At 39.7% G+C, this 11,294-nt stretch overlaps 2 protein-coding genes across 3 annotated transcripts; both read right to left on the bottom strand.

Moving 5' to 3' along the window:
• Positions 1-707: 707 nt before the first annotated feature.
• Positions 708-3,970, bottom strand: LOC103986923 (uncharacterized). The gene is made up of 2 exons (XM_009405072.3): positions 2,763-3,970; positions 708-945 (listed from the first exon to the last, which is right to left on the bottom strand). The coding sequence occupies exons 1-2, from the start codon at positions 3,911-3,913 to the stop codon at positions 939-941; spliced, it is 1,158 nt and encodes a 385-aa protein (XP_009403347.2). The 5' UTR covers positions 3,914-3,970; the 3' UTR covers positions 708-938.
• Positions 3,971-4,410: 440 nt separating this feature from the next.
• Positions 4,411-10,508, bottom strand: LOC135614340 (uncharacterized membrane protein At4g09580-like). Of its 2 annotated transcripts, none has more exons than XM_065111608.1 (5): positions 9,977-10,508; positions 6,536-6,806; positions 6,197-6,367; positions 4,958-5,164; positions 4,411-4,779 (listed from the first exon to the last, which is right to left on the bottom strand). In XM_065111608.1, the coding sequence occupies exons 1-4, from the start codon at positions 10,222-10,224 to the stop codon at positions 5,033-5,035; spliced, it is 822 nt and encodes a 273-aa protein (XP_064967680.1). In that variant the 5' UTR covers positions 10,225-10,508; the 3' UTR covers positions 4,411-4,779; positions 4,958-5,032. The 2 variants fall into 2 exon arrangements, with proteins under 2 accessions (XP_064967680.1, XP_064967679.1); XM_065111607.1 differs by having other exon boundaries at positions 4,953-5,164; positions 9,977-10,507.
• Positions 10,509-11,294: the final 786 nt, after the last annotated feature.

The raw sequence follows: 11,294 nt of genomic DNA, 5'->3' as shown, positions 1-11,294 counted from the left end.
CTGCAGACTGCTGTTTCTGATTGATGGAATAGAATAACACAGTGTGGGTTTAGCTTGACGACCCTCATTAAGCCATGACGTGGGGTCAAAGATTGCGGCAGTCAAATACCACACTCTTTATATTTTTGCTCACTGTACTTTGCGAGCTAAGAAGGTTACTAATTTAGCGAATTGAGTTGGCATTTCGTAGAAGTTGTCATGAGAAAAATGAATTGACTTCTAACACTATCTATCCTCACCGTCAGCGCTCGCAGGTGAGACTTCTTCCTGTCAAGCTGGATAAGAAACAAAAGCCTTCGTGACCACAGTGAGCTTCAAATCAGAGTCAGTTTCGATTCGAAATCGGAGTTGAATCAAGTCGATGGTTTCGGCATCGGGCGATGCCGAATTGGTATCGATGATTTTTAATCAATAAATTATATAAAAATAAAACATAAATAAATCTTAGAATCTTAGGAAAGTATTTTATTTTTTCAATTAAAATCAATGGATCAAATTGAATCAATTGGGTTTCAGATCAGTGATGCTTCTTCGAGCCTGACATGATTTAAGCATATCTACCGACTGGGAGGGAATATGAACATTTAAATCTGTTGGTAACATTCACTGAAAGAAGAAGAAAGCCCTGAAATCTTATTTTGATTCCAAAAAAGCTGCAAGAGAATATAAGAAAGCCGGAATCATCAACGCTGAAGCAGTAGACAAGATAGGCCAAGGTTGAGTTGGACATTTATGAATATATCCTTGTATTTACATAGGGGAGGAAACAAAACCTGTGAGGAGATCAAAGAAGTCGAGTTCATTTGTTGTTCAGTTTGATGCAAAACCAGTCATATGAAAGCATAGGGCAAGTAGATGATGATCTTGAATTTTCACTGGATGCCTGAAGAATCCATAGAGGATATGATATAAAAGCCTGATGATGAAGCTGCCTGCCTTCACTCCCTGAAAAGTTGGCAGATGAATAAAATGCATCAGGGATCAAGAGTTATGATGGTACATTGCTCAAAGACATGAAACTATATCTATATCTGTTAACATATTGGATTATCACATAACCAAGAAAACAAATATAAAATAATCGAGAACCAATAGCATGGAAACCATAGGCTCCCAACAATCTAGATTGTGCTGGGTTACTTTTTCATGTCTTTCATGAGTTGGATGAATATGCTTTAAACTTTGATATGCAATGCAGAAAACTAATCCTGCATTTCTCTTATTTTTGGTTAAACTAATCCTAGAAGTGATATAACTAATCTTTCAAGCAGGAATTTCACAAAGGATTTTAAAGTATTTCATGTATAGATCATAAACATACTTTATGAACAGTAATATCAGATCAAGGAATTTTTTTTTGGGTACTAGAAGATGTTCTGTTGGTTCCAATCACAAAACCATCTATGCTATTCCAATAAGAGAATAATTATCAGCAGATATACATTTAGGAAGTAAATGATAACGGATAGCACAAGCCAGCAGCATAACCCTATGCAACAAAGTTGCAGATCTGGTAATCAACTGCTGCTAATATATCGACATAGGGACAAGTACAAAAATAAGGTTCACATACTAATTATTGACCTAATACTTCAATAACGAGAAATAGTGTATCAATTATCACATGGAATTTCTTTTCCTTCCATTTAACTATGTTTAGGGCAATGCCACTTAATCAAACTAAAAACAGTAAGAACACCTCTTATGGTTCCTAATGAAGTTCTTTCAGGACTTCCCTCTGATTCTCATCTCACCACTGATCAATAATCATAATCGATTAAGCTCGTCTAATGGTTTTCTTGTATTTTTTTCTTAATCAGAACTATGAATGTGAACATTTCTTATTCTTAGTTCTTGTGCAGCTTCCTTTTTTTCTAGTGAAGTTTCCAATAAATTTTTACTAACACTCATATACCTGCAAGAAATCTTCAAATAATATTTAAACGCATGTCAAAGCAACGTTAGGGCTACCGATCGTGCAATAGCTGCACCATGTTGATTCCCAATACATAGCATAGAGGGAAGCAGAAGCAAGAACTAAGTACCCTCGCAAATTGAGTTAAGATTTAGTATATTGTTGAAGAAATTAGTAAAAGAATCGTTATCAGAATTCTAGCAGAACTACTTTATATTCAAAACATCAGTTACCGCCACTGCAAGTTTGACAAGTCTAGGCAGGACAAAACTGTAACAGGTGACACATGTGTCTATCTCGCACGATGCAACAACAATTTCAGGATGAAAAAAAAATTGCATTTAGAACTCCTGACAGCCGAACCATGCTAGAAAATTGAACATCATGAAACATTGTAAAACCAATTATGAAGTACCAAAGTTATACATCAGCTTATCGATAAATTTCTTTGATGAAATTACCATGAACATCTATTATATTTCCTTCTTCATGCTTTTGTTTCTGTAATACATGATAACTTACTCAGGAATTCTAAACTAATTGCATAGTATGTCACTTTGGACCATTCTTTCTCCAAGTGAGGGAGCATTTAGCTTTTTGTCTTATGGTCTTTCCAATATATTTTCCTCCTTTTAACCTTTCCTTTCATAAAAACATCTGTACTCAACATATTATTTTCTTTTCTGTTATATTACTTAGAGAAGGCAACTCTAACCACTAATCAGAATGTAGAACATGAAACAACACATTGTTGATATGATAATAGAGAAATGCAGATCGGACACCCAAGTAAACCAAACCAAACCAAAGTTCATGAACCAAATGAGAGCGATTTATATGAACATACCATTTGATGAGCGACCCGAAGAGGAAATGCTGCATGATGGGCACCTTCTCGAGCACCTCAACCTTGTACATCTTCAGCATGCCGCTGTTCACCTTGCTCCACGTCGGCACACCACTGATATCATCAAGCATGGGCGAGTGCTCCGCAAACACCCCCTTCTTCACCTTCTTCACGAAGGCAACGCATGCCAAGTACATATACTCATTGGAGAAGTTATCGAGGATGTCCTGGTTGTGGATCGACTTCGGCTTCATGTACTTGTGATCAATCAGCTGAGCGGATCCAAAGATGAAAGGAAGGAAGTGGTAATCGTCGAGTCCCCACACCCCGTGCGACCCCGCCGGCTCGAGGCAGTAGGCGGTCTGCAGCCTCCGCATGAGGTCGAGGTAGGCTGCGAACGCCCCAAGGACGAGGGCCGGATAGTCCTCTTCTTTGATGAGCCCAAGGCGAGCGAGGCAGTAGAGGAAGGCGGCGAAGTTGGTCTCGTGGCCGGTCCCGTAGTCGATGCGGTAGGCGTTGCCGAAGGAGTCGAGGAGGTAGGGAAGGAGCTCGTCGACAGCGGGGTGGAGTTCGTCGGAGGGGAGGAGGGACAGGACTAAGCCGCGGCCCTCGTCGGAAAGGCGGGCGTGCCAGGATCGGTAGGCGGGGTTGCCGTAGCGGGCGGTGTGGGGGAGAGGGGGGATCTCGTCGATCCAGCGGGCGAGGGTTTGGAGGATGGAGAGGAGGCCTGAGAGGGTAGCGGGGAGGGGCGAGGGGACGGGATCGGAGAGCTTGCGGCCGCGGACGGAGTGGGAGAGAGCGGCGATGAAGCCAAGGAAGTGGCGGCCAGCCGCGGAGGCGTGGAAGCGGCGGATGTCGTCGGGGGAGGAGATGCGCTTGGACGGGACCTCGAACCGGAAGGGGGGCTCGGCAGGGGGTACGGGGAGGGGTTGGGGGACGGGGGAGAGGACGATGGAGGCGGTGGCGGAGGGGGCGTTGATTGCGGGGGCCCGGATGGGGCGGTAGACCGGCGGGGGCGAGGAGTCGGACCACGCCGGAGGGGACGACAGGGCGGCGGTCGGGGCGCCGCAGGCGCAGCAGAACGTGGGCGGCGACGAGATGGAGGCGGAGGAGGGGGGAGGGCAAGTGGTGGAAGGATCGCGATCGGCCATTTCTTCCACGGCGTGAAGAGCAGCAGGGTCGAAGAAGCGGCGAACGAATAGTTGCGTCAAGAGGAACGGGGAATTACTTGTAACGGACGACAGGAGAGAGATGGGCTCGGCCGCTTAGTGAAAAGGTAATATTGGGCCTAAACGGAGGCCCATTAGGCTGTCAAGTAAGACGGCCCAGCCATAATTCCATCAGTACGTTGAATGATTTGCCGACGACATACGAAATGGATTGATACCGACCGGGCAATGACGCACAGCACCCGCCGTCTGATCCTACCTGCTTTCTTTTCTTCTTTCGTCCGTCTCCATGACCTTTCTTTCTATATGCCTGCCATTGGAGGTGCCATTGCACGTCAATTAAGCTTTGCAGTACTAATTAATCATTGCATGTCTTCGTATCCTAAGAATTAACATACTTCTATATGTAATGTAGAAATGTACGCTGTCGAGTTAGCAGAGGACATGCGAGTTACGAGGAGGAATATGGGCCGCCGAGCTTGTTGTGATGGGCCGGCCATATGGACCTGATGATATAATGAGGTTAAAAGAGTAATAATGATACAGTGATGCTTCATTGCTATTGTCATAATGCCTGTTTTAAAGCTTCATGACTATTTATGAAAACAAAAATAATGTTTTGCATATCAAAACCTAACGAAACATAGAATGACATAAAAAACAATTATATACGTCATGTTTTTTCCCTACATTTTATTTGAGGACCGTCTCCAATCCAATTGGAACCCACAACGCTAGCAACTCCGTTGGCCCCGCCGTCTCCAATCCTCTCTCACTCAAGCGACGATCGCATCCTTAAGCTGACGTCATGGAACTTAGGGAAGCAGACTAGTGAGGAGTCCTGTTTCCTGTGGGAACCGAGACAGATGAGAACCGTACATTGTATCACCAATAGCAACGACAACAAGAGAAAAGTCCAATCTCTACGACAACAAAAGCAGAAACTTCGTATCACCAATAATAGAAAGTTAAACACTTTGATTCGTGGCCAAAGAAAACATAAAAAAATTGAGGGTTATACCTTACTTTTTCTAATGTTCCGGTGACTGAGAACAATAATTCGTCACAGAAAGCAAAAAAGTCAACGCCAAGCAAGCTGCCTCATTCATATGTTCTCTTTCTCTTTAGGATTGTTGGAAATATGAAGACGAATCCAATAAGGAACAGGACCGCCAATGTCTTGAAGTCATAGAGATCCCTAACAGACTTCAAGTCCCCGAGAGCCAGACCAGCCTTCAGGTACAAAGCAGTAGAGTCTGGTTAGTCCCAGTATTATATAGGAAAACATATGAACAATGATGATAAAAGTTGGCTAAAGGCCAATTCGAGTTGATTAAAAGAGATCAACAAACAAACAACCAACCAACCCAGAAATGCCAATAGAGAACAAGATGTTTTCAGATAATTCACCAGAGCCTAGTCAATGAATTATATGCTGAATGTTCAAGTTCAAGTGAAGCTAATCTAAACAATAGTACGAACTACCAAGGATGGTGGTAGATCTATTACAAGTCGTACATTCTACGGGTCTACGGATCTTGCAAGTTCTCATCTTAATGCATTTTGGACAACACAGATGTGACATGCGTGCCATCATAACAAGAGTAAGAAACTCAGCATTCATAAAGAGGAGATAGATACAATAGTAAAAAAAAAAAAAGAAACCCAAATCACTTTAGATGTTGGTAAATCACAGCAACAGATGGCACCAAATTATAAAGCATAGAAATGATGACCCTCAAAAACCTCATGCACTGGGTTGATCTTTTTCTAAATTGATGGTCCTCAAAATCTGTAAATTTTATAAATGGAATTGAACCTAATGCAGGCAATAGAGGGGTAGGCACCTCATAGGCCCCGGCTGAAAGAGCTGGGCCATGTTGCAGGGTCAGCCTGTTCAGCCAGTGTCTGCAAAGGCTTAACTTAAATGTCAATTTGCAAGAGTGAAATGATCAACAAACCTACGAGCTAACCCCATATAGGTCAACCTTTTAAATACGGTGAAAAAGATCACTATTGTTGCTCAAATGTAACATACTAGCAAGTTTGAATAAAACTTTTAATCTCAATACACATCCATCACCAGTGAATTATAGGGCAAAAATGCAACAGCAATTTAGTGCCACATATAGAAACATCTTAGCTGGCTACACAGCCAAGCAAACTAGAGTGGAAATGAATGATATCAAGAGGATATTCGAAAATGAATAAAACGAAATGACAGTTCAAAATAAGTAGATTCTAGCAGATAAAAAAGAAACTTACTCTGACAGTTATGTAAGATGCTGGAACAAGACCAACCAACGTTGCAAGAAAGAAAATGCAAAAAGGAACATCAACAATTGGAGATGCCAGATTTATGAATGTGTTAGGTAAAGACGGGGTTATCCTCAAAAAGAGCATGTAATTTAGCAGCCTTTCTCTGCGTTTTGCTATCTGCATCCAGAAAAGAACAGATTCTGAGATGAGCAAATTGTTAATCAATTGATTGGAGTATGTAAAGAAGAAAGCCATAAGCCTGAAAAGGTCTCTAGAAAAAAAATATAAACAGAGGCAGCCCAGAAAATAAAAGGCAAATTATCACACAAGGAACTCTGTCAGTACCTCTGATTGGAAAAATCTCAACTTTTCAGGCCACATCCAGCTGACCAAAGGCCTGCCAATTAACTTGGAAAGGAAATAGCAGGATGAAGCACCAGAAGTTGCAGAGAAAACAACCAGAATAACACCTTTTATGACCCCAAAAAGAGCTCCAGCCAGTAATGACAAGAATATGGTACCAGGTATCATGAATGTCTGCATAAAGATGTAGATTGAACAATATCCTAATACAAATTTGGCTTGGTAATCTCTGGCATAAACAGCCAAATTATCTCTGCATAAGATAATAACAGGAAAAGAAAAACTTAATACTATGCTAACCAAGTACAAGAAGTAAAGAAGCTGCGCATTATGTCATTTTTTTACTGCAAGCATAATTTCTATATTACATACAGATAGATCAGTTGTATTGGATATTATTCCAAATCAAATTGTAAGGAGATACAACTAGTACGGAAAAAGAAAAGAAAGTTCACAATGGGAAGTTTGCTACTTAAGCATTAAGCCAAAGTTGACATTAAGAACAGAATAAGTTGTGAATTGATAGGTTGTCATTCAATAGAAGATAGAAGGAAGTCAGGAAATCATTTGACAAAATCAACACAAAGATACCTTGTTTATCATACACCACCAGATAATTATCTTAGACTAGCCATGAACAAAAATGCCCTTCAACATGCCCTTTCCAATTATTTTGCTTATACTTGAATACTACTACTATATAATTCCTATGCAAAATATGATGCAACACTAAGTTATTACAACAAAGTTATGGCCACAATTTGCTTATACTTGAATACGACTATGATGATATGATCTAATTCCTTGAAGACTACTATGATCTAATTCCTATGCAAATATGATGCAACATTAAGTTATTATAACATAGTTATGGCCACGGACAAAAATGCCCTTCAACAAGCCCTTTCCAATTATTTTACTTATACTTGAATACTACTATGAGTTAAATCCTATGCAAATATGATCCAACATTATATTATTACAACAAAGATATGGCCACTATTTCTTAGTGAATATAAAGAACCACATCGACAGAAGATTATAAGTAAATCCGAAACGAATTTCTGTTTAACTTGGAATAGGATGCCGGTACTGGTAAATCTGGAATAGAAAATCCAAAGAGTTCATTTAAAAAAAGGTTTACCACAGTTATTCACATAATAGTACCACAAGTTCATCAGTCTGAATGAATAGTACAATGGAACTACAGTTGGAGAATGAAAAAGGTTGTACAGAGTACAGATATTGAGGGGTGTTCATGGCTGCTTCTTAAAATGAACCACCAAGCACGATAACATAACAACAAATCAACTGGTTCCAGCCATCAATGATAGATATGCAAAAAAAAAAAAAAAAAAAAACCATGAATCATATGAAGCTAACAAAATAAAACTTCAGCTTACGAAAGAACATCTTAATTCTTCAGTGGACTATGTTTCTGAACAAAAATAAGAATCTTCAAAGTTTAAAAAAAAAATCATACAATGGCTCTGGCAAATAAACAACTTATAATTCAAAGTCACCAGCTAAACATCCTCCAAAACATTCCCTAGCCTCAAAATATGACCATCCAATGAAATCTAATAGAGATATCTTTTATACCACGATAAATGGACCAAATGTGCTTCTAAACCAAACCTCTACAATACCAATCTTAAATTGAAATATATTGCATCACTTATTAAAATAGAGAGCAAAATATATAGTGTCATATCAATACAAACCCCATTCATTCATTCAAAAAAAAAATCCTCTAAACTGATTACTAGCTCAATGCTCTGATATCCCAATCTACATAGTATTACATATTGTGAAGTAAGGGTACCGCTCATTATTAATTTAGTTTGAGCCTTCTGAGTTAGAAGTCCCTCCTAATGGAAAGACAGTTGACTATTTTATTGTCAACACCACATCCATAACTCAATCATGGCTGCTTCACATGCTTTTACAAGAAACATAATCACCACACAAGAAAGATCGAAAGAATTTTCCTACAAACATGTATTACAAACGATCGAACACATAAATTGATTGAGATGCATAGATATTGGTTTAAAATCTGAAACAAAGATAAAAGAAGGCAAGAAACCAGATAGAAGAAAATAATTTTTCACAAACTATCTAGAATCCTCATGCCATAGTGTTATGAGCAGGAAATAAGTTGATAAGCACATATGAACCAGGATGTCTCACTTTTCATGTTCATCTAAGGTGATAATTAAGATATATAATGATATCTTTAACAAGTGTCCAACTAGAATATGATAATGCAATATCTCAGCCTCGCCAAAGAAAAATAGCAAAAGGCTAAGTTAGAGAAAGGGCGAAAAGATGGAAAAGAACAGAAAAAATGTCTGTGCTTGTTAAAATAATTTTTTGCAACTTTTTAACTTTTAAATCAAAGAAGTTGCTTTTCTAAAATTTTGGCAGATTTAATTTCTAAAACTAAGAAGTTGCTATTGTAAAATTTGGGAATTTGCTCACATTTTCTGAAAGGATTTTTTTAAAAAAAGATAAAAGAAAAAAAATGTTTAAGAAAAGGTCATGACCTGTTTCTGACTTCTTCTAAAAGGAATTCTGACACAATTACTCTCGACCTCGACATGCATCGCTATTGTAATCACCACCACTACCACCATCAATTACAACCACCTCCCTACCCCCACCACCACCACCACCACCAATGTCACCACTTCCATTGGCCACCAACACTATTAACAACATTTGCACCATTACAAAGCATTACTACGATGATTGCTATTGTTGCCACCACCACCATCTCCTCCGATGATGCCATTGCTTGTCAAGACTTTGCTTCACAAAAACATTTGGCCAAAAAGCAATTTTAGAAACAAACTGTTCATAACAAAGCATATTCACGGTATGCTAGTACTTCCACAAATCAATTCCAAAAGAAGCTTTTCAAAAGCTGCCTTTTAGAAAAGGAAAATCAATACAATACATGCCCAAAGGCAAAGAATATAAACAGGGTGTTCTCCACTACCTAGAGTGGAGGTGTTCTAGATGTGAAGTATCATATATATACATTTGTGGTTTTCTTATTTGATGACAATCAAATTTTAGTAGCATCAGCACATCTAAACAGCCCCAAGGTTCTAAAGGTTACATTTGAAAACCTATATCATACTTTTGCAGTGATTGTTAATCGGCATTATGCTGATCGAAATGTTCATATGTATATCGGTGTGTGACCTATCTGGATGCATCTGACTAACTACTAGACGAAAAGATCACACAAATCTAAAAGTATTGAATTAGGGAAGCACAACCGTAAGATAAATAATATCTCAGGACGCGAATTTCACAAAAGAAAAGGTATCAATTTATGCTTTTCTGCAAGAAGAAAGCCAATTTCAAGCAGATCCACCATGGAAGTAAAGCTAAAGAAAGAAAGGAGCTCACTTGAGGACGCGGAGGTCGGAGAGGTTGCGCGGCACCCTGAGGATCTTATCGTACTCGGCCTCGGGCATGGTGAGGAAGATACAGAACAATCCAACGGCGAAGATCAAGAACACAGCGGCCGCGGCAGCCGCCTCCCACCTGGCGAGCGGGACTCTGGACTCGGCCCTGAGCGTCTTCTTGGCCGTTGGCGTGTCGTCGGCGGCGGTCTCCTCGTCGCGGACGATCGAGATCCTCAGCGGCGGCGCCATGGAGACGAGAGTTACCGGCAGCGGCGCGCGGGATCGATCCAAGAACCTGCTGCTGCTTCATGAAAGGTCGCAAGATCGCATCATGTCACTGGAGCAGGAGTAGGAGATTCCGCGACAGAATCGAGGGGGAGATGCGGATTAAATCAAACAAGAATTTGGGATTTCCCCTAGGGAAAGCCCTAGAAAATGGAACGAGAGGGGAGAGGAAGGAGGAGGAGAACGAGACACAGCGGGATATGTTTGAAGGGCGACGGTGTTCGAACTCCAACGCACATCCACAATCCATATACTCAAACCAATAAAAAGTAAACATGAGTTGAAATAATACATCAAACTAAGTTTCAAATGTATAGTATAATATCATCACACAAATCACATATTCTATAATCTACATGGCATCTAAATCATATGTATAGATTTAGACTGTTGTTATGAAACTTGAACTAAAATTCCAACCGGTTTAGTTCACTAATCAGATCGTTTGGAGTTTAAAAGATTTTTTTTTAAAAAAATAAAATCTATGACTCAAAAGATCTTGTCTATTTGAGTTTCTTTATTATGGATTAATCTATATCTCAAATCTAATATTATTTTACTTTTATTCATTTAATTCTTTATAAAATTTATATTTATGTTATTAAAAATATTATATATTAATCTTTATTTCAAATATATTTATGAAAATAAAAATACAAACTCTAAACTAGTATCGATATAGAGCTTCAAAGTCGATGTGGCGGACCACGTCGATGCGACTCGGAGTTAGATGACATGACCATCATCTAGTGCTGTACAAGGCCATGCTAGGTATGCTGCACGATACAGAGTTGCTCCTGGAAAGTTCGGGACGGTGCCATCTAGTACGAAGTTGCCTCGGAAAGGTTAGGATGACGTCGCTCGACATCGATTCATGCAGGTCAATCGATATTCATATGGAAGATATGGGATAACTGCTTAAGGGTCAATGGTCATTAACGAACCAGGTATAACCAACCCTGTGTGCAGGTATAAAAACCCACCACCTAGCCAACACTAGGAGGGGGATCAACATCAATACTAATTTAAGCTTC

This window comes from Musa acuminata, chromosome BXJ2-6 (genome assembly GCF_036884655.1).
Source record: "Musa acuminata AAA Group cultivar baxijiao chromosome BXJ2-6, Cavendish_Baxijiao_AAA, whole genome shotgun sequence".
In the NCBI taxonomy this organism is placed as follows: Eukaryota; Viridiplantae; Streptophyta; class Magnoliopsida; order Zingiberales; family Musaceae; genus Musa; species Musa acuminata.
This window is presented reverse-complemented; position numbering and strand designations above follow the sequence as displayed.

What these genes read in the sequence shown, in the direction of transcription:
- LOC135614340 (XM_065111608.1), bottom strand. Translation starts at nt 10,224, where the DNA reads ATGGCGCCGCCGCTGAGGATCTCGATCGTCCGCGACGAGGAGACCGCC. An exon ending in TGAGATTTTTCCAATCAGAG is followed by an intron (nt 6,368 to 6,535) that starts GTACTGACAGAG and finishes TTCTGGATGCAG; the next exon opens with ATAGCAAAACGCAGAGAAAG. An exon ending in CATCTTACATAACTGTCAGA is followed by an intron (nt 5,165 to 6,196) that starts GTAAGTTTCTTT and finishes TTGTACCTGAAG; the next exon opens with GCTGGTCTGGCTCTCGGGGA.
- LOC103986923 (XM_009405072.3), bottom strand. Translation starts at nt 3,913, where the DNA reads ATGGCCGATCGCGATCCTTCCACCACTTGCCCTCCCCCCTCCTCCGCC.